At 44.1% G+C, this 26,331-nt stretch overlaps 3 protein-coding genes and 1 pseudogene across 8 annotated transcripts in view; 2 read left to right on the forward strand and 2 right to left on the reverse strand.

The window, feature by feature from the left end:
• Nucleotides 1-3,339, forward strand: part of LOC101597476 (nuclear autoantigenic sperm protein) — a 35,783-nt gene extending 32,444 nt beyond the window's left edge. For all 3 annotated transcript variants that reach the window (XM_045150085.1, XM_045150087.1, XM_045150086.1), the window contains 2 exons: nucleotides 1,945-2,073; nucleotides 2,553-3,339. In XM_045150085.1, the coding sequence (XP_045006020.1) occupies nucleotides 1,945-2,073; nucleotides 2,553-2,633 (210 nt within the window). In that variant the 3' untranslated portion in view covers nucleotides 2,634-3,339. The remainder of the gene's footprint in view (nucleotides 1-1,944; nucleotides 2,074-2,552) is intronic.
• Nucleotides 3,340-8,589: 5,250 nt separating this feature from the next.
• Ccdc17 (coiled-coil domain containing 17) lies at nucleotides 8,590-13,220 on the reverse strand. The gene is given in 14 exon segments (XM_045149807.1): nucleotides 8,590-9,345; nucleotides 9,347-9,432; nucleotides 10,123-10,233; nucleotides 10,303-10,513; nucleotides 10,665-10,868; nucleotides 11,015-11,151; nucleotides 11,254-11,360; nucleotides 11,550-11,663; nucleotides 11,915-12,033; nucleotides 12,123-12,163; nucleotides 12,220-12,455; nucleotides 12,534-12,705; nucleotides 12,813-12,917; nucleotides 12,960-13,220. Coding segments are annotated over 14 exon segments (1,872 nt in total). The 5' UTR covers nucleotides 13,149-13,220; the 3' UTR covers nucleotides 8,590-9,305.
• Nucleotides 13,221-18,276: 5,056 nt separating this feature from the next.
• The window catches only part of Gpbp1l1 (GC-rich promoter binding protein 1 like 1), a 37,847-nt gene continuing 29,792 nt past the window's right edge, over nucleotides 18,277-26,331 (reverse strand). For all 4 annotated transcript variants that reach the window (XM_045149600.1, XM_045149599.1, XM_045149603.1 and 1 more), the window contains exons 8-12: nucleotides 23,397-23,537; nucleotides 21,740-21,898; nucleotides 20,688-20,812; nucleotides 20,018-20,120; nucleotides 18,277-19,174 (exon numbers count right to left, since the gene is read on the reverse strand). In XM_045149600.1, the coding sequence (XP_045005535.1) occupies nucleotides 19,022-19,174; nucleotides 20,018-20,120; nucleotides 20,688-20,812; nucleotides 21,740-21,898; nucleotides 23,397-23,537 (681 nt within the window). In that variant the 3' untranslated portion in view covers nucleotides 18,277-19,021. The remainder of the gene's footprint in view (nucleotides 19,175-20,017; nucleotides 20,121-20,687; nucleotides 20,813-21,739; nucleotides 21,899-23,396; nucleotides 23,538-26,331) is intronic.
• Nucleotides 24,121-26,189, forward strand: LOC123460915 (annotated as a pseudogene).

Here is a 26,331-nt window from a genome sequence, read left to right on the forward strand (position 1 = left end):
CTGACCTGGAATTCACTATTTAGTATCAGTGTGGCCTCTCACTCACCTACTACCTCTGCCTCACAAGTGCTGGATTAAAGGCATGTGCCACCACACCTGGCCAAGAATTTTTTTAAATATTTTTTAATTTATTTATTTGGGAGTGACAGACAAAGAGGCAGTTAGAGAGAATAGGCACGCCAGGGCATCCAGCCATTGCAAAGGAACTCCAGACACATGCGCCCCCTTGTGCATCTGGCTAACGTGGGTCCTGAGAAATTGATCCTGGAACCCGGGGTCCTTAGGCTTCACAGGCAGGCGCTCAACCGCTAAGCCATCTCTTCAGCCAAGAATTTTTAAAGTATATTTACTTATTTAAGAGATACAGGGCTGGAGAGATGGCTTAGCAGTTAAGTGCTCGCCTGTGAAGCCTAAGGACCCCGGTTCGAGGCTCGGTTCCCCAGGTCCCACGTTAGCCAGATGCACAAGGGGGCGCACACGTCTGGAGTTCGTTTGCAGAGGCTGGAAGCCCTGGCGCGCCCATTCTCTCTCTCTCCCTCTGTCTTTCTGTGTCTGTCGCTCTCAAATAAATAAAAAAATTAAAAAAAAAAGAGAGAGATACAGAAAGAGGCTGGTCTCCTGCCACTGCAAATGAGTTTTTTCATTTTATGTGCAAAAGAAAAAAGGATGGAGGAAGGTTAATAAAATTTTAAGGTGTTATGAATAAGCCATGTGGAAATTTTATATTTCATATATGCTTTATGTGGGTATTGGCAGGCATCTTTATCCATTGAGTCATCTCTACAGCCCCTTGATTTTTTGTTGTTGTTTTTCTTCAAGGTTAGGGTCGCCCTCTAGCTCAGGGTAACCTGGAATTAGTCTTAGGCTGGCCTGGAACTCACAGCCATACTCTTTCCTCTGCCTCCCAAGTACTGGGATTAAAGGCGGGCACACCACACCTAGCTCAGCCCTTCTTTTAAGGCATGGATTCATTATCTAGCGCAGGCTGACCTGACAACAATGGACCTGTTACCTTAAGCTATTCCAGTGTCTGTATAAAAGCATGTGCCAAGAAGGTATTCATTTGAATACCTCAGATAGCAATCATGGCCTTTCTTTTTTTTTAATTAAAAAAATTTTTTTTTTATTTATTTGAAAGTGACAGAGAGAGAGAAAGAGAATAGCCACACCAGGGCCTCCAGCCACTTGAAATGAACTCCAGACACATGCGCTCCCTTGTGCATCTGGCTAGCGTGGGTCCTGGGGAATCGAGTCTCAAACCAGGGTCCTTAGGCTTCACAGGCAAGCGCTTAACCACTAGCCATCTCTCCAGCCCATCATGGCCTTTCTTAGCTTGAGGACTATAAGAATGAATCAGGTTCATGCATTTTTTTTTTAATTTTTATTTATTTTTTGAGGTAGGGTCTCACTCTAGCTCAGACTGACCTGGAATTCACTATGTAGTCTCAGGGTTGCCTTGAACTCAAGGCAATCCTCCTACCTCTGTCTCCTGAGTGCTAGAATTAAAGGTGTTCATACATTTTTGGAAGGTGGCTTGCTGTCTTTTACATTAGTTGTTTGGCAATAGACCTAATGTTACTTCAACTCATGAGTTTCTGCCTCTGTTAGGAATAAAATATTCTTTCCCCTTAGAAAAGGGTTCACTCATATTTGTTTACCAAGTGAGATACTGGAATTAACTGTGCTGACTTATTTATTACATCTCTATTCCTTACTCCTACCCAACATTGTATACCTTGAATAGGAAAGATTGTAAACAAAATAATTAGGACAGGCTAGTTTATTCCTTTGAATACTGGTCAGCATTGTCCCATGAGTAGAGAGTAGATACAGGAGTCCTGGTGTTAATGACAATGGCCCACTGGGGTTGGTTACAGAAGTATTTTCTGGTTACCTTTTAAAAAACACTAAACAAATGTGAAGATTTCATAATTATATCTTTAGAGGAAACCAGAGGAAGAGAGCCCCCGGAAAGATGAAGCAAAGAAAGCCAAACAGGAGCTGGAGGTGAATGGAGGCAGCGGGGATGCTGTCCCCAGTGGAGATGAAGTTTCGGAAAACATGGAGGCTGAGGTGGGCAGTTTAGGATGGATGTGGCCATCATCCCCTTGCTCTTAGGGCCTGGAAATTAGTCTTCTCAAATGCATGTTCCCCTCCTTGGGCCGATTAGGGTTGCTCAAGTGCACACCTCACAGAATAAGTGATTGTGCTGAAAATTTTGTTTATGCAGTATAGTATAACTGGAAAAAAGGAACCAAATTCATATTGGTTTCTAATGAAAGTATGAGAAGACACTCAGTCAATAACACTTAGATTATTTCTACTTGATCCTTTCCAAGTAAAATTGGATTATATAGGATTATTGGCTTTCTATTACCACAAAGCTCAGGAAATGGCCTTTAGATTTTGTGTTCTTTACTCTGAATATGGGGGAAAGGGAGCAAAGTAGTGTTTAGGGGATCTGTGCTCACTTTCCCTCTTACTGCAGGTGTTAAAAAGATGGGATGACTTAACCAGGGTCACTTATGCCCAGGCTCCCTGTTGTCTTTCAGACTGAGAATCGGGCTGAAAGCCATGCAGCAGTGGAGGGGACAGTGGAAGCTACAGCTACAGTTGAAAGCACTGCATGTTAAGAGCAGGAGCAGAATCCTCTCAAGGGAATGTGGTTTTGTATATAATGTATTTTTTCACTTTGAGGACCCATTTTGTATAACTTCAATAAAGATGTAAGCAAAGGTAAGGCTTTGATGGCTTTTTTTCTTAAATACTGGTTGAATCTGTGCCTTGGAGCACACTAGGGCTTATAGTGGCCAAAGCTGCTTTCTTCTGAATTGGTCGCTGTTGAACACCTTGATTCCTCTAATGTGGATGGAAATGAAAATCATCATTGGTGCTATGTTTCTTTTTCCTAAATACTTGACTGAACTCAGCTGTCTTGCAAACTTTCATTGGTGCTGTCTCTGAAAAGGGGCTACTAAAACAAGTTTCAGTGATGATCTTACTATTTGATGCTGAATGGTTAATGAAACAGGCCTCAGTATCTTCTGTTCATTATGGCCCTGCTCTCCACCTAGGGCAAGTCCTGTCCTGGGAAAACTGAAAGAAACTTGGGGAAGTCATCCTTGACAAAAAGAGTTAATATTTAATTAGAACTGAGTTCTCTGATTTAAAGGGACTGAGACTGAAGGGGCAGACAAGTGAATATAATTGGAAAAATCTGTGGTGCAAGCTCTGTTGAATATTACCTTTGTTATTTTCTGTATAGAAAGGTTGAAGTATGTTAATTGGAATTGTTACACTGTCTGCAGTTTTGAACTAAATAAAGATGCTAATAAACAACTGGTGTGGAGTTATTGGTGGGGAGGGAGAGTGGAAAAACTGATCAGTGGTTAAGACACTTGACTGCAAAGCCTAAAAACCCAGGTTCTCACATAAAAGACTCCAGTAGTTCTCACATAAAAAACACAAGTGGTGCCCCCACATAAAAGTTCACTTGCAGTGCTCATTCATACTTTCTCTGCAAGTAAATAAGAATACTGTTTAAAAGACCTTATTATGGAGAGCTAAATGTGTGGGATGTGGGGTTGAGAGGCAAGAGCTGATCCAGCAGCGTTGTCCAATGTAAGAACAGAAGTGGTCAAGGAATAGGATCGAGGCACCCACCTGAGCTGCTTTTGACCTGATGATTGACCCTTAATTTAGGAACCTGTAATTTAAGAGAAAAGTACCATTAATTTTTCACACTAAAAAAGTTATAAATATCTTAAACAATTTATTCTGTTTCAGTTAGTTTAAGCAGGTACATTTTGCTGTTCCTCTATTTTCTTGGGGTCTCTTAGTCTATAGTACTATATTCTCATATCATCCGTATAACCATCTTGAGGGCCATCTTACCAACATGGTATTTATGACTAATTCAGAAGCAAATGGTTCACCAACAAGTACAAATGAAGGAAGAGATGCCTGCATGTGGAGAGTCCTTTGGGATGATGTTGAGTGGAAACAAATGAGAGAGGAAGCAATGACACCTGGCTTCGAATACAGGTCAGACCAGATCTTGTGCTTTTGCTGTCCTTGCCAAGTCACTGCATTCAGGCATTTCAACTCTGACCAGAATAGTTCATCAAACTGTATTTACAGCACTGCACAGCATCTCTTAGGCCAAGGTTTAAAATCCTTCCACATTCCTCTTGAAAATCTGCTCCAAAAGGCCAAAGCTACACAGTCAGGTGTCTAGCAGCAGACCCACTCCTCAGTGGTTCCCATTGCTTGTAGAAATCACCCAACCAACAGCCCCTTTTGGGAAAAAGGTTCATTTTGGCTTGCAGGCTTGGGGAAGCTCCATGATTATGGGGTGGGGGGGGGATGGTGACGTGAGCAGAGGGTGGATATCTCCCCCTGGCCAACATAAAGGGGACAATAGCAACAGGAGCGTGTGCCTGAGGTAGGGTCTTTACTATCTCTCTCTAAAATACAAATAAAATGTTTAAAAATTGGTGGTAGAAGCCAGTGAGTAAATCAAATGAAAAATTGGTAGCAGATGCTAGTGAGTTAGGAGTTATAAGAGGAGGGAGGACTTGAGGGGAATATATATGAACAGATGACTGGAAGTGGAGGCTAAAGTCAGGTAAAGAGATTGAACAAAAGGGTGGAGGAAGGTTAATCAAATTTTAAGGTGTTGGGCTAGAGAGATGGCTTAGCGGTTAAGTGCTTGCCTGTGAAGCCCAAGGACCCCGGTTCAAGGCTCGGTTCCCCAGGTCCCATGTTAGCCAGATACACAAGGGGGCGCATGCATCTGGAGTTCGTTTGCAGAGGCTGGAAGCCCTGGCGCGCCCATTCTCTCTCCCTCTATCTGTCTTTCTGTCTGTCGCTCTCAAATAAATTTTTTAAAAAATAAAATTTTAAAGGTGTTATGAATAAGCCACGTGGAAACCTACTTTTCTGGAGCACTCAGAAGCCAGGGAGTTTCTGGCCCAGGAGACCCCTGATGACCCCAAATCCTTACAAGTTATTGCCAAGGCTTTTGGTTTTCCACCAGGAATAGATACTAAGACCCTATTGCTGGAGACTACATATTTGGACTGCCAGGTCACTGAGAAATCAAGTTTGAGCTTGAAACCTCCCTGTAGACCAACTGACAGAAAGCTGGGGAAAGGTATGCTTCATGTATCCCTATGAACTGGAAGCCTATTCCATGGGAGGGAGTATGTGCCTGGTATGTTAATGCTCATCAGAAAGTGACCTGATGACTTTAATAATCAAGTAGATAGCTGGCCAAGCCAGGCGTAGTGGTGCACAAGATTTAAACAGTATAATCCCAGCACTCGGGAGGCAGAGGTAGGAGGATCGCCGTGAGTTCAAGGCCACCCTGAGACTACAGAGTTAATTCCAGGTCAGCCTGGACCAGAGTGAAACCCTACCTCGGAAACACCCCCCCCCCCAAAAAAAAAAAGATAAGCTGACCGGTTTGGTTCTGTGGATAGTGGTTCCAGGAGTGGGATTGCTGCTAGACACCTGACTGCCTTTGGCCTTTTGGAGCTGATTTTCAAGAGGAACATAGAAGGATTTGAAACCTTGGCCTAAGAAATGTCTTGCAGCTTGATGGACTATTCTGGCCTGAGTTGAAAGACCTGAATTCAGTAAGAACTATAGACTGTGAGGTTTGGATTGAGGGTGAGAACGAACTTTGCTTGGACTGGGCTAGCAATTTGTATGAGAAGCTTGCTGCTATGCCCATGTTCTGAGTTGTACAGGGTCACTTTGTGCAGAAATGAACAGGTATGAGCAGAGGGATATGGCACAGAAAAAATAAAATTGGGGGGTGAACTGCTGCCCGTTCAGCTGCAACAGGAAGAATGTAGACTCTTGAAGGGGCTGAGTGCTCAAGGAGTGCCCTGTTCTTTAAAGTCTGCTTTATTTCCCGCTGTATTAAATTGGCACCCTACCTGGTATTATGGAGTATAGAAAATACTGGAAAGAGAGGGTCACTGAGTTTGCAACACGGTCTTGTGTTTTGGAAATGGCCATGGGCAGTGTGAAGCGGGTTTGCTTGTTGACTGCATGGAGACTGCATGGGGCCATGAGTACGAATTGTGGGTTGCAGTGGAGAATGCCAGGACCATGAGATGGCTGCCAAGTAGAGGTGCCAGCCTGGATAAAGTTTTCCAGGACTGTAAGTAGCCTAGCTATTTTTTGTTTACTGTTTAAACCTTGTATTAGCTGAATGTTTCTCTGCTATGCCCCATGCCATCTTTTTTTTTTTTTTTAAGATTTATTCTTATTTATTAGAGAGGAAAAGAGAGATAGTCAGAATGGGCCACCTGGGCATCTAGCCACTGCATACAAACTCCAGATGCATGTGCCACCATGTGCATCTGGCTTACATAGGACCTAGAAAATCTAACCTTTGCAGCCATCTCTCCAGCTCCAGTGCCATCTTTGTAGTGTGAATACTTATTCTGTGCCATTATAAGTTTTGGGGGGATTTTTTTGGTATTATGGCTCAGTTAGAAGATCTTGGACTATGGGGCTGTGTGAACACTATTGGAATTGACTAAAACTATGGGGACTTTTAAAGTTGGACTGAATGCATTGTATTTTACATCATGTGTGGATATCAGCTTATGGGGGCTAGGGGCGGTGTCCCCCATAAACTTAGGTGTTCTGAATGCTACATTCCAAGCTGATTTGGGGATTAATGGCTCCTAGAGAGAGTGTATTGTTGGGGGCGGGCTTATGGGTATTATAGCCACTTTCCCCTTGCCAGTGATTGGCACTTTCCTGTTGTTATTGTCCACCTTATGTTGGGCAGGGGGTGATGTCCACACTCTGCTCATGCCATCGTTTTCCCTTTCATCATGGAGCTTCCCCCTCAAACCTGTAAGCCAAAATAAACCTCTTTTTCCCACAAGCTGCTCTTGGTTGGGTGATTTCTACCAGCAATGCAAACTGACTGCAACAGAAAGGTGGTTATGAGCCCCTAGGGGTTTGACACCTGCTAGTGTCTGGCTACCTCATATATTATGCTCACTGAACTGCCCAGTAAGCACTTCTCTTAAACATTCATACTGATATTAATGGTACTTACTTTTGTGTTAGAGAAACATCTCTTCTTTTTCTGTATATATATTTTTTTTTTCGAGGTAGGGTTTCACTCTAGCTCAGGCTGACTTGGAATTCACTATGTAGTCTCAGGGTGGCCTTGAAATCATGGCGATCCTCCTACCTCTGCCTCCTGAGTGCTGGGATTAAAGGCGTGAGCTACCACACCCGGCTTGAGAAGCATCTCTTTTTCAGGTGGCACCTCTGTGATGACTCAAAAGGGACCCCAATGCTGATAGAAGTGTGTTCAGCATTGAGAATCTCTATTACACCCTCCAAGGTTCAGGGTCCATTGTGGAAGAGGGGGTGGAAAGAATGTAAGAGCCAAAGGAAGAGTAGAACTGCTTACAATGTACTCTCCCAAACACAAAATGGCCTGGATATTCATGACCTCACAGTGCCTGGTACTACCTACACAGGACCCTCATAATAGGAGGAAAAGACAATGACATCAAAATAAGAGAGACTAGAGCCAGGTGCGGTGAAGCACCCTTTAATCCCAGCACTCAGGAGGCAGAGGTAGGAGGATCAGGATCGCCATGTGTTCAAGGCCACCCTGAGACTCCATAGTGAATTCCAGGTCAGCCTGAGCTAAAGTGAGACTCTACCTCCAAAAACCAAAAAAAAAAAAAAAAAAAGATTGAGAAGGGGAGAGGGATATGATGGAGAGTGCATTTATGAAGGGGAATGTGGGGAAGGGGAAGAGGAAATTATGATTTATTGTCTATAATTATGGAAGTTCTCAAAAACTGAAAGAAAAAAAAAAACTTTGAGGCTGGGGAGATGGCTCTGGGTAAAACTTGTAGTGCAAGCTTGAATTAGCATTCTCAGACCCTACGTAAAATACAGGAACTGTGGCTGGCCTTCTGAAACCCTAGCACACTAAATGACTAGATGGGAGGCAGAGATAGGAAAACAAGGAAGCTTGTGGACCAGGACAGTGGTGAATGAGAAGCCTGGAGCCAGGACTGACACTAAAAATTTGTTTGCTGACACCCACACGTGTGGCACATGACTGCCCATAGCCTCACAAAGACATACTTAAAAATAGATAGAGGCTGGAGGGGATTGCTTAGTGGTTAAGGCCTTGCCTGTGAGGCATAAGGACCCAGGTTTGATTCTGCAGTGTGCAAGTAGGCCAGATGCACAAGGTGGCACATGCATCTGGAGTTTGTTTGCAGTGGTTGGAGACCCTGGTGTGCCCATCCTCTACCAGTCTCTCTCCAATAAATAAAATATATTCAGAAAAATAGCAGGTAAAAAAATAGCCAGACACTAATGGCACATGCATCTGGGATCCTAGCCTGTCCACAACTATGGGAGGTGCAGCCAGAAGAATCTGAAGCTCAGAATAGCTAATCTGATATTGGCAGTTAGTTGCAGTGGCAAGACTGTCTTACAGAAGGTAGAGACAGACACCTTGAAGTTGTTCTGACAACACGTGCACCATAACAAGTGTGCCCATATGCACATAACACAACACAAATCTACAGCATTAGAACATATTGTCTTTATTCATTCCTGGACTCCATATTTCACTATCTTTCAGAACCTCTGGCGTTACCTGACCTTGAACTTCCTTCCTAGAAATGACCTTATAGTGTACATTCCAGGTCCTCCTGAGGCTCCCCCAACTCTTTTTTTCAAGATAGGGTTTCACTCTAACTCAGGCTGACCTGGAATTCACTACATATTCTCAGACTGGCCTGGAACTCATGGTGATCCTCCTACCTCTGCCAACTGAATGCTGATTAAAGGCATGTACCACCATGCCCAGCTTACCACTTTTTTTGTTGTTGTTTTAATCAGAACATAAACAATATGGCCTCATTCGTGGTATAATGACTCCCAGATCTTTCGTGATAGGATCTGAGGCTAGGCTAATACAACTTCAGTACATAGTCCTCTACTCAGTCAGAACACTACTGGTCTGAGTGCTAACTGGAATCAGCAAAGCTTCAAGAGTTTCCTGTATGCTGGGAGCTTGAGAGGTGTCTGCACAGCAACTGAGATTTGAATGAAATTTGGCAATAATAAATGCCAGATAATGTAATTATCTGACAAACTCATTTAATCCTCAATAAATCTGTTTTACAAAAGGCAACCAGGTGCAGGAAGTTCATCTACTTGGCTGTGGTTGGTGTTTGCCTCTAAATCTAGCCATAAAATAGCTGCAGGTCTTAAAATGGACCTTGCACCTCAGCTCAAAAAACTAGTAGGTGAGGGCCCAAACTCTCATCCTTGACTGTTCATGAGCTCTTCTGTAGGAGGGGGATCAGCAAAGCCAGGATTGTGGGTGAGGGAGCCAGTTTCCAGTGAAGAACTGGATACCTGTGGAATGTGAAAGAGGTTGTTAATAATTCTGGAGTGGCATGGTGGTGCATGCCTTTAATCCCAGCACTTGGGAGGCAGAGGTAGAAGGATCGCCAAGAGTTCGAGGCCACCCTGAGACTACACAATGAATTTCAGGTCAGCCTGTGCTAGAGCGAAACCCTAACTTGAAAAAAAGAAAAAAAGGGCTGGCTTGGCAGTTAAGACGTTTGCCTGCAAAGCCAAAGGACCCAGGTTCGGTTCCCCAGGACCCATGTTAGCCAGAACCACAAGGGGGCGCATGTGTCTGGAGTTCATTTACAGTGGCTGGAGGCCCTGGCGCACCCATTCTCTCTCTCCCTCTTTGTCTGTCAAATAACTAAATAAATAAAAATATTTTTTAAAAAGAAAAATTATAATTCTGGTGTGATCTGCCTTACAACAAATTAAGGAAGTCAATTTTTTTTTCCGAGGTAGGGTCTCACTGTAGCCCAGGCTGACCTGGAATTCATTATATAGTCTCAGGGTGGCCTCAAATTCATGGCAATCCTCCCAACTCTGCCTCCTGAGTGCTGGGATTAAAGGCATGTGCCACCACGCCCAGCTAATTTTCTATTAGTAGTATATAATGTAAGAGGCTTCAGTGTAGTGGGAGTGATTGGGACATGTGCTAAGCAGGAGGTTTATTCCTAGCTGTACTTGGAACCTTACCAGTGGTGGGTATTGGTACTCATGGGTACTTGCTGGGTTGATCTCTGCCAATGCTTGGACATCCGCGTCTCTTGCATTCACCAGCCGCACAAAGAGCTCAACTTGACCTGCCTGGGCATATGTGAAATGACACTCTGTCCCTACCTTTGAGAAGAACCAGTCCCTACCCTCCACACTCACCTGGGGAATCTCATTCAGCTGTCCAGGGCTGAGGCTGAGATCCAGAGGAAGGGCACGAAGTGGGAGGCGCCAACGGCCACTAAGCACCCGCTGATCCCGGTCAAATAGCAATAGTGAGGCCCAAGCCTTAGGCTGTGGTACCCTAATCCATGCTACCCCCTGCCAAGCCTGTAGTTCACAGATCAAAGATACCAGTGGAGATGGAGGCAGCCTGTGGAACAAAGTGTAAAAAGCTTGAACTGAACATACTAGGGACTTTGTAGGATTTAGCCTTCAGGGCAAAGGGTCCTGTGTAAAGATGATAGCAGAAGTTGAGGTGCAACCTTCAGTGAGTAACAAAGTCATGACCCCCACCCACTGACCTGGGTACAGGCTGCTTGCTGGCAAGGATAGCGCAGTTGCCCACAGGCCCAGGAGCTGGAGGTGAGGGCAAGCAAAGGGCTGGAGGCAATGCTGTGATCCCACCTGTATTCTGTCCATCTCGGGTCAAACTGGTCATTAGCTGTACCCAAATCCAAGAAGCCTCAAGACCCCGCAGGAAGTCATAAAAAATGACAAGACCAGCCCTGAGGAATATAAATCTTACTTACACAAATGAACAAATAAATACCTTTCACCCTCTACCTAGCCAGTTCTCTAACCCTAGTGGGCCTCCTTAAATGTCAGTAGTGGCTAAGTCAAAGAGGCCGTTCACAAAGGAGGCAGGCCTCACCCAGGATCATAAGGTGCAGGGCCTAGAACATCAGATGCCGGCAGGAGGAAGTGTGTGTCCAGACTCAAGTTCCTGGCCATGGTTTCACAAAGCGGCTGCCATGAGGAAGGAGTACTGACTTCTAGAAAGCCTTAGAGCTTTCCAGGCTCTTCCAACACAAAAGGGAACACCTCCCCCAGCTCCCCATCCCTCCTCACAGCCTTTATAGCACCCTGGAAGGTCTGGGTATTTATGGAAGCTGGAAGTGGTGGCAGCGGGGGCGCAATTGGTGGAGGCAGAAGTGGGGGATCTCCTCTCCCCCTCAGGCGTGAGCAGGGATCAGTCGTAAGTTCGGATTTCCTGGGCCCTGGGAGCAGAAAAAGAAGCCCCTGGAGCTGGAGGAAGTAGGTAACTGGACACATCACAGGAGATATAGGGACATATACCAGAGATGCGCATGGACAAAACCATGGGGCTCACTCCCCCGGCATCCCTTCTCCTGAGTTAGGTCCCCTTGGATGTGCTAGACTACGATGAAGTTGGGATATAGACTGACCCCAAGATGCACGGCTCCGGCCCCTCTGCATCTGCAAGGCCAGGATTTCTGCCTCCAAGCGCTGGTTTTCCGCTTCCACTACTAGAAGATCCCCAGAGGTGGCACCTGCCTTTTCTGCAATGAAGTATGTAACCTTATTGCTTGTATGCTTCCTCTGTTCATGCCCCCCAAAGTGTATGTAACCTGTCACCTTTCATTTCGGGGTCCTACACTGTTAGGTCTCTCTGGGTGAGCCTGGGTTTGTTGTCTCGTTTTAGCTAATCACAAAAAACACCCAGGTTTCCTACCTTGGAGCTTTTGCTCAGTGACGCTCTCCCAACACCCTTTTCTCCTCCCAGGACTAACATCACCACGCTAGAGATCACCCTTGCGGCTCCGCGACCGTTGCAACTCCAGCGCTGATGCCTCCATTTGCAACTGCCTTATCTTGTCCAGAACCCCAGGGTTTCGGCCTCCGCCTTGGATGTAGGCCTCACGCAGGGCCCTAGGAGGTAGGAGACCCGAGGCAGCCTTTCCAGGACTGCCGCACGGCCGCCCCGGGCTCCGCCCCGCCCCGCCCCCGCCCTCCCTCACCAGATCTCGGCCGCCAGTGTCTGGGAATTGGCTTGTAGTGCCTGGCAACCGAACTTGGCGTCTCCTCGGGGCGTGGCTTCGGGAGGGCTGCTGGGGCAGGGGAGACGACCTCAGCGACCCGGCGGGTCCCCCGCCCCGCCCCGCCCCGCCCCGCCCCGCCGGCGCCTCACCGCGCCTGCAGCTCCTGAACGCGCGCCCCCAGCTTCTGCAGCGCCCCCTGCGTGCGGCCGGCCTCGGCCCGCAGCTCTCCGAGCTCGCGCTCCAGGACCAGCAGGCGGAATAGCCCTCCCCGGGTCCGGGCCTGGGCGACACCTTCAATGCGCCGTTTTAGTTCTACGGGAGGAAACCATGTCAGAATGGGTCTGAGCCTTGAGACGTAGGGCCCAGAAGGTCGTCTTCCTCCCTCCTCACCCTCGCGGCGTTGCTCCAGGGTCCGCCTCTGCGCGTGCGTCTCCTCCAGGCGCCAGGCGCGGGTCCCCTGCAAGGCTCGCAGACGCTCGCTTGGGCTCCCTGTGGTCTGGGAGGGGGGACCCTGTGCTGGCCCGAGTCGCATTTCCTGTAGGGACAGCCGCAGCCACTGCACCTACAGGTAACCGTGACCCACCATCAGTTTACTGGGCGATTTGTATCATCTAGTTATGCTCGAAGTTTGCAGTATGGGGCAAGCTGGGTGGGGGAGGGGAGGTGTACCTCCTCTGTCAATCTCCTCAGGGTAGATTTGCTGGCCTCCCCCTGATCTGAGCAGCTCTGGACTTCTTGTGAAACAGCCTGATCACAGAGTTTAAGAGGAAGAATCTTAGGTGCTTGGATTGGCCTGAATACCCCACTCCTGGCCACAGAGCTCCTTACCTTCTCTGTGCCCAGTAATTCAGTAGTTACTGAAGGCTGTGCTCCAGGTGTCACCTCTGGGGACAGACGGCCAATGCAGAAGCGCTTAGTGTGGGTGGCCAACAAGTCCCAGGAGCGGAAAACCATGTCACAAGACCCACAGGGCAGGAACGCTGGCTCTCTAGGGTAGGATGCCATGGGATAGCATGGGTTTCCTGATGCCAGCTGAGTCGCAGAAGTCGTGACGCAGGAACACAGAGGGCAGGGAAAAGAAGAAACCTCACGGCAAGCCAAGGGCAGAGGGAAAAGGACCAAGTCTATCTCCAAGATCTTCACTTTGTTTGTTTGGAGATAGGCCTTAGCTCCCTGGGCAGCAAGTACAGGCCTAGGCAGGTCAAGACAACGTGTCTTGCCACCTTTGGGAGGAGCCCCAGGTCAGGTGTCACCAATCTCTTAAGAATCCATTTGTATTCCTTGTCTAAATTAATTAATACGGGGGAAAGGCTGGCTCCTCGTCCAGCTACGTCTTTTCCACTTACTCCATCTTTGGTTACTTCATAGCCACTGACAGGCAAACACTTAAGGGAGGCAGTGCTCTGCCTGGAAACCATCTTCCTCTTCTCTAACTCCCATTTTGACATTCCTGTGTTTCTTCTACAAGCATGGAGGGGTCATATTCTAATCAGCATAGCCTAGACAATTAAACCTGTTGGGAAATAAAATCTGAAAGATGAAGGAAAAGGAACCAAATTCAGACAGGAGACCCTGCCTCTAAGACTGGCCAGAAACCAAGCAAACCCCTTTTACTTGTCAAATTATCCTCCACAATTTCCCACAAATCTATGTATCTATCACATTATATAGAAGCAGGAGCTTTGAGATGGAATCATTTCAAAATACCTTCTTTTGCTGTTTCAAGATAGGGTCTCACTCTAGCTCAGGTTGACTGGAATTCACTATGTAGTCTCACACAGGGTTTGAACTCATAACGAGGATCCTACCTCACACTGATTAAAAGAAAATACCCTTCCTTAAATAAACCAGAGACCTTATGGTATTTTCCCCCCAGAGTATGCAAAGCCAGAGTATGAAGAGCTGCAAGTTATCAAATGTTTTCAAGTATGTGATCTCAGTTCAGCCAAATTCCAAGGAGAAAGTATACATGTTTGGAAACATGTTCTGAAGAAAATTAATAAATGAAAAAGGCTAAGTCTCTGTGTGCTTCTCAATTCCAAGTTTAACATTATTTGCAGTAATATATTCTATTCATTTTATATTACTGATTTAAATGTGCTCAGTTTTTCATAATTTTTTGTTTTGTTTTTCAAGGTAGGGTCTCACTCTAGGCCAGGCTGACCTGGAATCAAAACGGAGTCTTAAGGTGGCCTTGAACTCACAGCGATTCTCCCACCTCTGCCTCCTGAGTGCTAGGATTAAAGGCGTGCACCACCATGCCCGGCTTTCTTAACTTTTTTATTGACAACTTCCATAATTGTAGACAATAACCATGATAATTCCCTCCCTTCCTCCTCTTCACAACTTACTCTCCTTCAAAATCTTCTCCCAAGTAGCCTACTAATTTGTTTTGTTTTTAAAGTTTTATTTATTTGAGAGTCAGATAGAAAAAGAGACATACACACACACAGAGAATGGGCATGCCAGGGCCTCCAGCCACTGCAAACCAACTCCAGACACATGCGCCACCTTGTGCATCTGGCTTACATGGGTCTAGGGGAATTGAACAAGGATCCTTTAGCTTTGCGGACAAACCCCTTAACCGCTAAGTCATCTCTGCACCCCTATTTTTAAAATTTATTATTTATTAGAGAGAGAAAATGGGCACACCAGTGGCTCCAGCCACTGCAAACGAACTCGATACATGGTCTACCATGTGCATCTGGCTTATTTGAGAAGTCCTTAGGCTTTGCAGGCAAGCACCTAAAATGCTGTCATCTTGCTAGCCCTCTCTTTTTATTTTTTTATTAAAGACTTTTTTTTTTTTTAAATTTAAGAGAGAAAGAGTGAGCACAGCAAGGCCTCTAGCCACTGCAAATGAACTTGATGCATGTGCCACCATGAACATCTGGCTTACGTGGGACCTGGAGAATTGAACCTGGGTCCTTAGGTTTCACAGGCATGTGCATTAACCATTAAGCCGTATCTCCAGCCCCTTCTCTCTTATTTTTTTCGAGGTAGGGTCTCACTCTAGCCCAGGCTGACCTGGAATTCACTATGTAGTCTTAGGGTGGCCTCAAACTCATGGCAATCCTACCTTTGCCTCCCAAGTGTGCCACTCCACCTGGCTTCTGTCTTTTATTTTGATGTCATTGTCTTTTCCTCCTATTATGAGGGTCAAGTGTAGGTAGTACCATGCACTGCAAAGAATCTTATCATCTTTTGGCTCTTACATTCCTCCTACCACCTCTTCTGCAAGGGATCTTGAGCCTTGGAAGGTGTTACAGAGATGTCTCAGTGCTGAACATTACTCTGTCACTTTTTAGCACTATGGTGCCTTGAGTCATCCCAGAGGTCAGTGCCATCTGAAAAGAGAAGCTTCTCTAACCAAAAGTGAGTAGCATTAATATATGGGTATGAACATTAAGAGAAGTACCTACCAACTGCTGGGTGTGGTGGCGCACGCCTTTAATCCCAGCACTCGGGAGGCAGAGGTAGGAGGATTGCCATGAGTTCGAGGCCACCCTGAGACTCCATAGTGAATTCCAGGTCAGTCTGGGCCAGAGTGAGACCCTACCTCAAAAAAAAAAAAAAAAAAAAGAAAAGTACCTACCAAGCAGTTTAGTGAGCATAATATATTGCATTTAGCCAGACACCAGCAGGCATTACACCACTAGAGCTCATGACTTCCCCCCATCATAAATTTTCAGTATGAGAGGCATGTATTCCTTCCCATGGAGTAGGCCCACAGTTCAATTAGTAATGAATGGTTGGTTTCCTGCATAAACTTCAGGCTTGCAGTATCCATTGTTGTTTTTCTCCACTGATCACTTTATTCTCTCCTATGGAGCTGTATGCAGGGTAGCTTTATCAAACTTTCTGTCAGCTAGTCTACACAGAAGTGGTTTTCAGCTCAGCTCCAGCAGGATTTCTATGATCTTATAGCCCAAGCATGTGGAAACTTCAACAATAGGGTCTTACTATCTATTCCTGGTGGGAAACCAAGGCCTGAGCAATGGCCTGTAATGGATTACAGGCATCAGGGAACTCCCTGCCAACAACTCACTAGAAAGTAACCCATCCCAGTCATCAAAATTTTTCTAGTAACAATTATGGTTTCTGGGTGTAACATCGTCCAAAAAAGATTTCTATATGGCTTATTCATACTTATGTGTAACTAGCAAAGATTGTTTTCCCATTCTTTAGGTTGCCTCTGTACTATTCAGTGTCCTTTGCTGTACAAAAGCTTTCTGATTATATGAAGTCCCAGTGGTCGATTAATGGTTTGATTTCCTGGGCAACTGGGGTTATATTCAGAAAGTCATTCCCTATGTCAGTATGTTGAAGGGTTTCCCCTTTTTCCTCTAGCAGTTTCAGACCTGATACTAAGGTCTTTGACACATTTCAACTTGATGTTTGTGCATGGATAGGATTGATTTTCATCCTTATACATAGATATTCAGTTTTCCCAACACCATTTGTTAAAGGTTATCTTTTCTCCAAAGAATATTTTTGGCATCTTGTCGAAAAATAGATGGCTGTAGTTGCCTGGACTTATCTGGTTCCTCTATTCTGTTCTATTGATCTACGTATAGTGACACCACCAGCGTTGTTTTTTATAATAATTTTAAATTTTTTATTTATATTTATTTATTTGAGAGCAACAGAGAGGGGGAGGGGGAGAGAATGGGTGCACCAGGGCCTCCAGCCACTGCAAATGAACTCCAGATGCAGGCGCCCCCTTGTACATCTGGCTAACATGGGTCCTGGGGAATCGAGCCTTGAACCGGGGTCCTTAGGCTTCACAGGCAAGTGCTTAACTGCTAAACCATCTCTCTAGCCCCACCAGCCTTTTGTTGCTCAAATTTGTTTTAGACAATCAAGGTGTGATGTGCTTCCAAATCAATTTTTGGATTGATTTTTCTATTTCCATGAAGAATGCGTTTTTCATATCTTAACAAGTAACATCAGAACTCACAAATGAGCATCATATCTGGGAATATTTTGTGGTGTTTGGGATTGATCTGGCACCTTGGTTAAGCGAGGCAAATCATCTTCCAAATAGAAGTTGGGGACCCTCAGCACAGGAGAAGGGTGTGATATGGTAGCTTACCTAGCATTATAAGCATGCCTGGAGTCAATCTTTAGCACTGAATAAACCAGGTAAAGTGGCACACTCAGGAGGTGAAGTTAGAAAATCAAGGTCAGCTTTGTCTACATAGTGAGTTTTAGGCCAGTGTGGGATACTCAAAATCTTGCTTGAAGGCCTGTGTTCAATTTACCAGCACCCAAATAAAGCCAGATGTACAAAGTGACGCACGTGTCTGGAGTTCGTTTGCAGTGGCACTAGGCCCTGGTATGCCCACTCTCATTCCACTCCTAAATAAAGAACTGACAACAACCCTCCTGTCTCTGCCTCTACATGCTAGGAATAAAAGGCATGCACCAACCATACTGGGTAATAAAATAAATTTTTTGTTGTTTGAGGTAGTGTCTCACTCTAGCCCAGGCTGATCTAGAATTCACTATGTAGTCTCAGGGTGGCCATGAACTCACGGTGATCATCCTACATATATGCCTGAGTGCTGGGATTAAAAATGCAGGCCACCATACCTGGCTCAATATTGGTTTTTTTAATTTCTTGAGATAAGGTCTCACTCTATCTTAAGCTAACTTGGAATTCACTAAGTAGTCTCACGGTGGCCTCTAACTCATGGCTATCTTCCTACTTTAGTCTCCCCAAGTGCTGGGATTAAAGGCGAGTAAACCACGCCCATCTTAAAAGACTCCTATTGTCTTTGTGGCTCCTAGCTTTTAGGCTGAGTGACATGGTATGGACCTTTCCATCTTCCTCCCCAAAGTTATAATTTTTAAATGAATCACTTAGCCAGGTGTGATTGCACTATGAACTTGAGGCCAGCCCAGGCTAGAGTGAGTCCCTGTCACCTGCCTCAAAAGAACCCACTCTCTAATTGATTAATTTTGGTTTTCAAGATAGTGTCTCGCTTTAGCCCAGGTAGCCTCAAGGTGGCTCAAATTTACAATGATCCTCCTACCTCTCTGGCCCAAGAGTGTGGAATTAAAAGTGTGCACCACCATGCCCAGGTCAACTCTCTTATTTTAAAGAAAATGTACTTCTTACACAAGACAATCCAAACTGATGCAAAATATTTATTCCAAGTTAGTTATTTTATGCAGTAGTTTTCCCCCTCAACAGACTTGTGATAACCACATCTTTAAATCTGTAAATAATGTTATCAAAATAATCTTAATCTTTGAAATCTCACAAAAATTTATATTTTACAATCCACCCTGAATATCAAGGCTGCAAGAATAACAACATTTCCTATATCCAAATATTTTACAGCTGTACCCAAAAAAAGAAAAAGAAACAAAAACCAAAAAAAAAAAAAAAAAAAAACAAAAAACAAAAACCACATATGCTTGGTTAAGGGCTAACGTTACCCGAGCAGCCAAAAATAAAATATCCAAATTATTAGCATTAATTTAATACAATTATAACTTCAATAGTCACTTTGTCATTGACAATGATTGCTTGAGCATGGGGTGTGTCCCGAGGGCTAGTATAGAAGCTGTCGGGCAGACCAGTGTCTCCTCTGTGTCTCTGCACTGCCAGCTCCCACGTGTGCATCGCCCCACATGTTCTCCGTGTGTACTTTAAAAACGCTGCCACACATACTTCTCTCAACTAAGCAGTTAACAGGGAAGAACAACAAAAGCTAAGCAAGACAATTGCTCTCTCTTTGGGATATGATTATTTCCCTTGTGCACAAAGTATTCAACATAAGAAAAGGAAAAGAACAATTTCCTTTTTTATATCTCTAAACAGATAAGCTGAGTTTACTGGGTCAGATTAACTGTGAGCATTTCTATGCCTACTTCCAGGCATCGTCATCTGATGTTTCACTGCTACTGGTTTCTGTGTCTGAGTCTTCAAACTCTGCCTTGCAAGTGCTTCTCCATGGGGAGAACAGGGTGGAATTGCGCCTCTGCAAGAAACCATTCTTCCCAAAGCCATTTCTTCGCAGCTGCATTTAGAAGAGAAAGAAAAAAAGAAAGCTCATCACAGACTCCACAGACCCATGTGAACTGGACAGGGCCAGGCCTCACTTTGAATGCAGAAGCAATGTTAGGAGTCCTTCTAAGACCTTATTGTGTCACTCAATGTGAGCAGCTGCCTCAACTTCCTGCTGCCATGCCTTTCTTGCCATGATGGAATGATTAAGCCTTGAATTATGCCCTTCTTTCATTTAAAGTACTTATTAGATATTTGGTCACAGTAATGAGAAAGGGATTAACACAAGGACTTACCTAGAAAGTAAGCTAGTAAAGCTTGAAAAAATTTCTTTTATTCTTTAATTTTAAAATGTAGCCTTAGCTGGGTATGGTGGCATACAACTTTATCCTAGCACTGGTGAGGCAGAGGTAGGAGGATCACTGTGAGTTTGAAGCCACCCTGAGACTACATAGTGAATTCTAGGTCAGCCTGGGCTAGAGTGAGACCCTACCTCAAAAAACCTGTTACTTTTACAATATGCTAATACATGCCAGGGCCATGTTATTTTCTATAGGAGATTTTGATTGTCTTATACCCTCTACATTTATAATGTGGTATTTATACACAGTTCCTAGACAGCACGGAAGAGCAAGCTGATTAATTCCAGGACTGAGAAGGACAAAAACAGGATGACTACAGGTTCAAGTCTATATAGCAAGTTCCAGGCCACCCAGCACTATAACGTGAGACTCTGCCTTGAAAAACACCAGCCTCCTCCCCACTAAAAATAACAAACACTAAAATGATTCCTAAGGTCAAGTGCTACCTAGATTCTGAGTGCTTAACTGGGTTACAAGGAAATTTCAGGACATACCTGCTCTGTTTTCATGTGGAATTCTTTGAGCTCATCCTCTGTGAGAGGAAGGCAATTCTCATCATTTTCAGGATATTCCTGCCATCCCATTGCTTTCAATAACCTGGTGGACACAGAAGGACAGGGAAAGATGATGTGATACCAGTGGGCTTAGTTGTGCAGTCCACTACAATCAAAAGAAAATGCCTGCTGAGGGAAAACTGAGGTTAAAGTCGCTTGCTCGTAAAGCCTGCAATCCAGGGAGGCTTTCTCTTACTCATAAATACGAAAATTTAGCAGGAAAAGAAGGAAGAAAACTTCTGTTTTCTTCTTCCTTGTGGAACAAAATTCTTTTTTATTTTATTGGTAATTAAATGGAGGCTCTTCACAGGAGAAACTGAGCTACTGGGAGAAGTAGTAGCAGAAAACAAGATCATATAAAGCACTGTGAACAAATTAGCATATTTCTGCATCTATCTAAGTTCCCCTTTTCAATTTCATCTGCATTATGTGTCCCTTTCATAACTTCACCAACACCTGCAGTTATTCTGCATAAAAGTCTCCTTTCTGAGAAGGAACTGATATGGCTGGTATGCTTCACTTGCCATCCAGTTGCCCAGAAAGATGGTTACTTTGTATTAGAGGTTGTATGCATAGGACTTTTCAGTTTCTTTATTCTTTCCTCACTTACCTGTGCTCTGCTTCCAGAGAATGTGAGAGGACCTCTTTTTCTTCCACAATGGGAAGACCAAGACCATTCTGAAGGCAGCTTTCTTCCCCATTTTCCTTTGGTTCAGGTGTGTTTTTGCCCTCCAACTGAAAGAAAACAAAGGATGGACATAGGCTGGTTAACATTAACAAATTAAGTTTTTTAAAAACAATCTGTATTTATTAGAGAGAAAGACACCCACCCAGAATGAATATGAATGGCCATGCCAGGACCTCTTGCTGCTGCAAATGAATTCCAGAAACATGCACTACTTTGTGCATCTGGCTTTACATGGACACTAGGGAACTGTACCAGAGCTGACAAGCTTTGTTTCTGAGGGAACCACCATGCCCGGCTTCCTCTCTCTCTTCGTATGTTCCTTTCAGACCCATCAAGTGGGTTCTCAGACCACATGGAAGTTTCTATTTTCCTTTCCTCTTCTTCCTTTCTTTCTTTTTTGGTTTTTCGAGGTGGGGTTTTGCTCAGCACAAGCTGACCTATAATTCACTATGTAGTTGTCAAGGATGGCCTGGAAGTCACGGTGATTCTCCTACCTCAGAGTGCTGAGATTAAATTCATGTGCCAGCATGCCCGGATCTATTTTCCTTTTCTTAACTTTGTACTTCTCTAAGTAAATAGTTTAATATTAACAGCCAGGCATGGTAGTGAACACCTTTAATCCCAGCAGTTGGGAGGATCACCAAGAGTTCAAGGATACCCTGAGGCTGTATAGTGAAATCCAGTTCAGCTTGAGCTAGAGACTGTACCTCAGGAAAGCAAAATAATTTGAAAAAAAAGAAAAAGACTCATTGACTTAGCAAGCCTGTTTGATTCTCCTTTTGATTCTCCTGTCTTTGTTCCTCTCAGCACTGGAATTACAGGCCTATGTGGCCATGCCTATATATTTTGATGTGGTGCAGAGGACTGAACTCAGGTCCTTATGCTTGCACAGCAACTGTTCCTTCCTACTTGCTGAGCCATCTCCCCAGTAAACAAAAATAGACATACTACACAGAAAAACCTTATGCTCTTACATCATCCATCTTGTCACAGTCTCTGTTCTCTGAGAAGTCTCCATTCCGGTCATCCTTTAGAGTCTTCAGGAACTCACTTTTCCTGTCGGTGGTTCGGCGGGTCAACTTGGTCAGACGAGAGGAGCTGATCTCAATTGGAGGGGTAGTGCTTGAAGGACTCTGCGTAAATACCACAAACAGATTGTTCCTGATAGCAAAGAACCAAGAACTGGGATTCTTTGGGTCACTTTACATGGTACTTATTTCTAGAAAAGCTAGGCTACTTTATAATTCTGGCTTTTGCAAACAAAACAAACAAAAACATAAAACTAGCTGGGCATGGATGGTAGCGCACACCTTTAATCCCAGCACTCAGCAAGGGCCACCCTGAGAATACCTAGTGAATTCCAGGTCAGCCTTGGCTAGGAAAATGAGGCTCTACCTCAAACTCACAGCAATCCTACCTTTGCCTCCAGCACGTGTCACCTTGCCCAGCCCCTCTCAATTCTATTAAAAAAAATGCGAGCTGGGCGTGGTGGCGCACGCCTTGAATCCCAGCACTTGGGAGGCAGAGGTAGGAGGATTGCCATAAGTTCAAGGCTACCCTAAGATGACAAGAGTTAATTCCAGGTCAGCCTGGACCAGAATGAGACCCTACCTTGAAAAAAATAAAAATAAAAAAATTGCAAGCTGTGGGGATGTAGGAATTGAATGCCAGCAATATGGAGGCTGAGGTAGGAGGACTGTAGTGAGTTAGAAGCCAGGTTGGGGCTAGAGTGAGTTCCAAGTAAGTCTGGACTAGTGACTCGGAAAAAAATTACAAAAGCTTATGTTTTATAGGACTTTCATAATAAAGACTAGTGGCTTATATAACCCACTCTAATCTTTTTACAGAAACCACAAGAATGCTAGGCCTAATATGTTCCAATTTTAGTATCTATAAAACATTAACACCATCCAGCTATTTCCTATTTTTGCTGCTTATTAGTGATACAGAGAAAGGAGTAACTGTCAGGTAAGCATGATTGCAAGAGACATAGTACTGCACTTACACTCCACACTGTGGATCTGAGAGTAGGCAAACAGGGAGGGGAATGACAACTTTGGTTGTTTTGGCTGTGAAGGTGTTATGTGGCTCAGGGTGGTATGTATTTTTCTTGTTTTGGCCTTCACAGTGCTGATTATGGCATGTGCCACCATACAAGGCTTAAAATTACTATTTTGTTATTTATTTCATGAGAGAAAGAATGCTCTACCAGGGTCTCTACACCACTGCAATTGAACTCTAGATGCATGTACCACTTTGTGTACATGGGTGACCTTGTGTGCATGTGTCACAAGTATCTGGCTTATGTTATTCTGGGGAATCAAACGTGGGTCCATAGGCTTTGCAGGCAAGCACCTTAAACACTAAATCTATCTCCCCAGCCCTATTTTGAAAAGTTTGTAGGACCACAGCATTGGCTTAGCAGTTATTTATTCATTTGTTTATTTTGGTTTCTCGAGGTTAAGATCACAATCTAGCCCAGGCTGACCTGGAATTTACTATATAGTCTCAGACTGGACTCAAACTCACAATGACCCTCCTACCTCTGCCTCCTGAGTACTGGAACTAAAGCACACACCTAGCTTAGAAATCAGAATTTGAAAAAAAAGAAATTGTAGACTTCTCACTTACCTCTTTGGGAGAGCTTAAAACTGTGCCACCAGCCAGTATCACTGGTTTAGTAACAGAGATAGGATTGGTAAAAGCTGACTCCCGGCTAGAGGAAAGGGATCCTGATTTGTGCTCCATTCGGTTAGCTTTCCATGCATTGGGCTATTTGGTAATAAAGAACAGGACAGTCAAAACAACCATGCAAACAGGAGCTTAGCTTGTGAAATCAAAGTGAATGGCCAACTATTCCCATAGCTGTGAACAGGTATGGAATAGACAGTTGAAAGATTTCTTTACTATGCCATTTTTAAAAGCATTTAATTGCATATATGAATTTGAGATACCATTTAGACCACATATAAATTTGAAAAGTACTATTTCCATTTATTTAGCCCCTCAAAAAATTTTTGGTAATACTGTTAAGTTTCTAAAACATGTTAGGAAGATGGTGTTTTCTAGGAATTTTGATGGCAATGACAGGCTGGACAATCCTGGTTCAAAGCAGAGGCCTTTCAGATTTGTGGGCTAGGACCATGGCTCCAACTATTATGTTAGCATAGTATAGCCAGAATATCCCATTATTTGAGTCTATCACAGTATGAAACAAACAACAACAACAACAACAAAGAAAGATGATTCATGTCAACAGAACAGGACTGAATCAAATGGAAAATGTCTTATTTTCCAAGAATGAAAGGAGAAAGGGTATGAGTAAAATAAATTCCTTTCCATGCTGCTTTCCTGGATGAGGGGTATTAAAGAGAACGCCAAAGCTTTAGGAAGCGAAATTAAATTTACACACTACCACTTCATCAGGTGTTTTGACATATTGTTTAATCTTTAAGCCAATCAAGTATAATTATCACTATTATGTTGGCTTTTTTTTTTTTCCGAGGTAGGGTCTCGCTCTAGCCCAGGCTGACCTGGAATTCATGATGTAGTCTCAGGGTGGCCTTGAACTCACAGCAATCCTACCTCTGCCTCCCAAGTGCTGGGATTAAAGGCGTGCGCCACCACGCCCAGCTTTTATATTGACTTTTAAAAAATATTTTTTATTGAGAGAGGGAGGGAAGGAAGGAGAAGGCAAGAGAGAGAGAATGAGCACACCAAGGCTTCCAGCCACTGCAAACAAACTATAGATACATGCGCCTCCTTGTGCATCTGGCTTACGTGGGTACTGGGGATTTGAACTGAGGTCCTTTGGCTTTGCAAGCAAGAGATGGCTTAATGGTTAAGGTGCTTGCCAGCAAGGCCAAAGTACCCAGGTTTCATTTTTCAGGACCCACAGTGTCAGAAGTTTGTCTGCAGTGGCTGGAGGTGCTGATGTGCCCATTCCCCTCCCTCTCTCCCTCAAATACATAAATAAAATAAAATAACCACTGCAAATAAACTCCAGATGCATGCACCACTTTGTGACTGTGTACTGGGGAACTGAACACAGACCATCAGGCCTTGCAAGCAAGTGCCTTAACTGAGTGATCTCTCCAGCCAAAACGTGTGTCCTTCTACCACAGTAGCATAAGAAAGGTTTGTTTGTCAGCCTTACATGCAATACAACACCTACATTTCTGCTCAGCTTCATTCTAATTATCTAACTGTAACACTACAGTAGATGGCTGCCTGATGTAGTTAACTTGGCATTGCAGGGGCAGCACCAGAGTAGAAGCAGCAGATGGAAAGAAGGGATTTCTTCCAGTCTCGAGGGAAAGCTTCGTGACAGCAGGGAAAAGGATGAGTTAAACAGAGGCATTCAAAATAATAAGAGTTTATGGGAGATACCTAATTACAGACGCACATACCACTTTATGCATCTAGCTTTATGGGGATAATGGGAAACTGAACCCAGGCAATCCTCCTACCTCTGCCTCCTAAGTGCTGGGATTGAAGGTGTGCACACCACACCCGGCTAAAATAAAAAAAAATATCTCTATATATATTTTGTCCCCGAAGTAGGGTCTCACTCTAGCCCAGGCTGACATGAATTCACTATGTAGTGACCTCTGCCTCCAGAGTGTTGGGATTAAAGGTAGGTGCAACTACACCTGGCATTCTTTACCCTATTTACAAGGCAACATATAAACAAACAAACAAAAAAGATAAAGTTTAGTGGCTGTTAAGAAAATGACAGAAATACAAGGATTGATTAAAACTATAGATGTAGGCTGGAGAGATGGCTTAGTTGTTAGGGCACTTGCCTGCAAAGCCAAAGGACCCAGGTTGTTACCCCAGAACCCACGTAAACCAGACAAGGTGGCATATATATATCTGGAGTTCATTTGCAGTGGCTGGAGGCCCTATCATGTCCATTCTCTGTCTGCCTTACTCTCTTTTATTCAAATAAATAAAAATTAAAAGAAAAAAAACAAAAAAACTTTAGAAAAGGATTCAAGAGGATGGGATGAACTTCAAGAATAATTTCTGGCCTTGTTCCACCCCTCAGAATAGCCATAACCACAATGAAATAACACAGACACTATGATGGGGTTGGTTACAATGTTGACAAAGCCCACAATATTATCTAAGAATGTGTTGATGAGATCCTAGGAGGAGAGGAGTATAAGCATAGTGACTTGTGCTGTGGTCCAGGAATGCATATGGCTTTCACATGGCCACTTTGTGTTTTTGGGATACCAGTTCTGATGGAATTTGTACTATAAGATGGGAACACTGAACCACGAACTGCAGTTTTGTTATTTTATTTATTTATCTTAATGTTTTCAAGGTAGGGTCTCCTGAGCGCTGGTATTAAAGACATGCATCATCAGGCCGACCTACTGCACTATTAATGTTTTTGCCATTGTAATTGTTCTGTAGACAAGATGGACTAAACCTATTAATTTAAGAAGTTTGTGAGTGTAACCCTACCCTAAAGAGTAATAGTTTATCTGATATTCTATTATAGCATCACTGAAATAGGTAAACTGAATAGTAGCAAACATAAATGCAGAATATGGGC

Source organism: Jaculus jaculus, chromosome 5 (assembly GCF_020740685.1).
Source record: "Jaculus jaculus isolate mJacJac1 chromosome 5, mJacJac1.mat.Y.cur, whole genome shotgun sequence".
Classification (NCBI taxonomy): Eukaryota; Metazoa; Chordata; class Mammalia; order Rodentia; family Dipodidae; genus Jaculus; species Jaculus jaculus.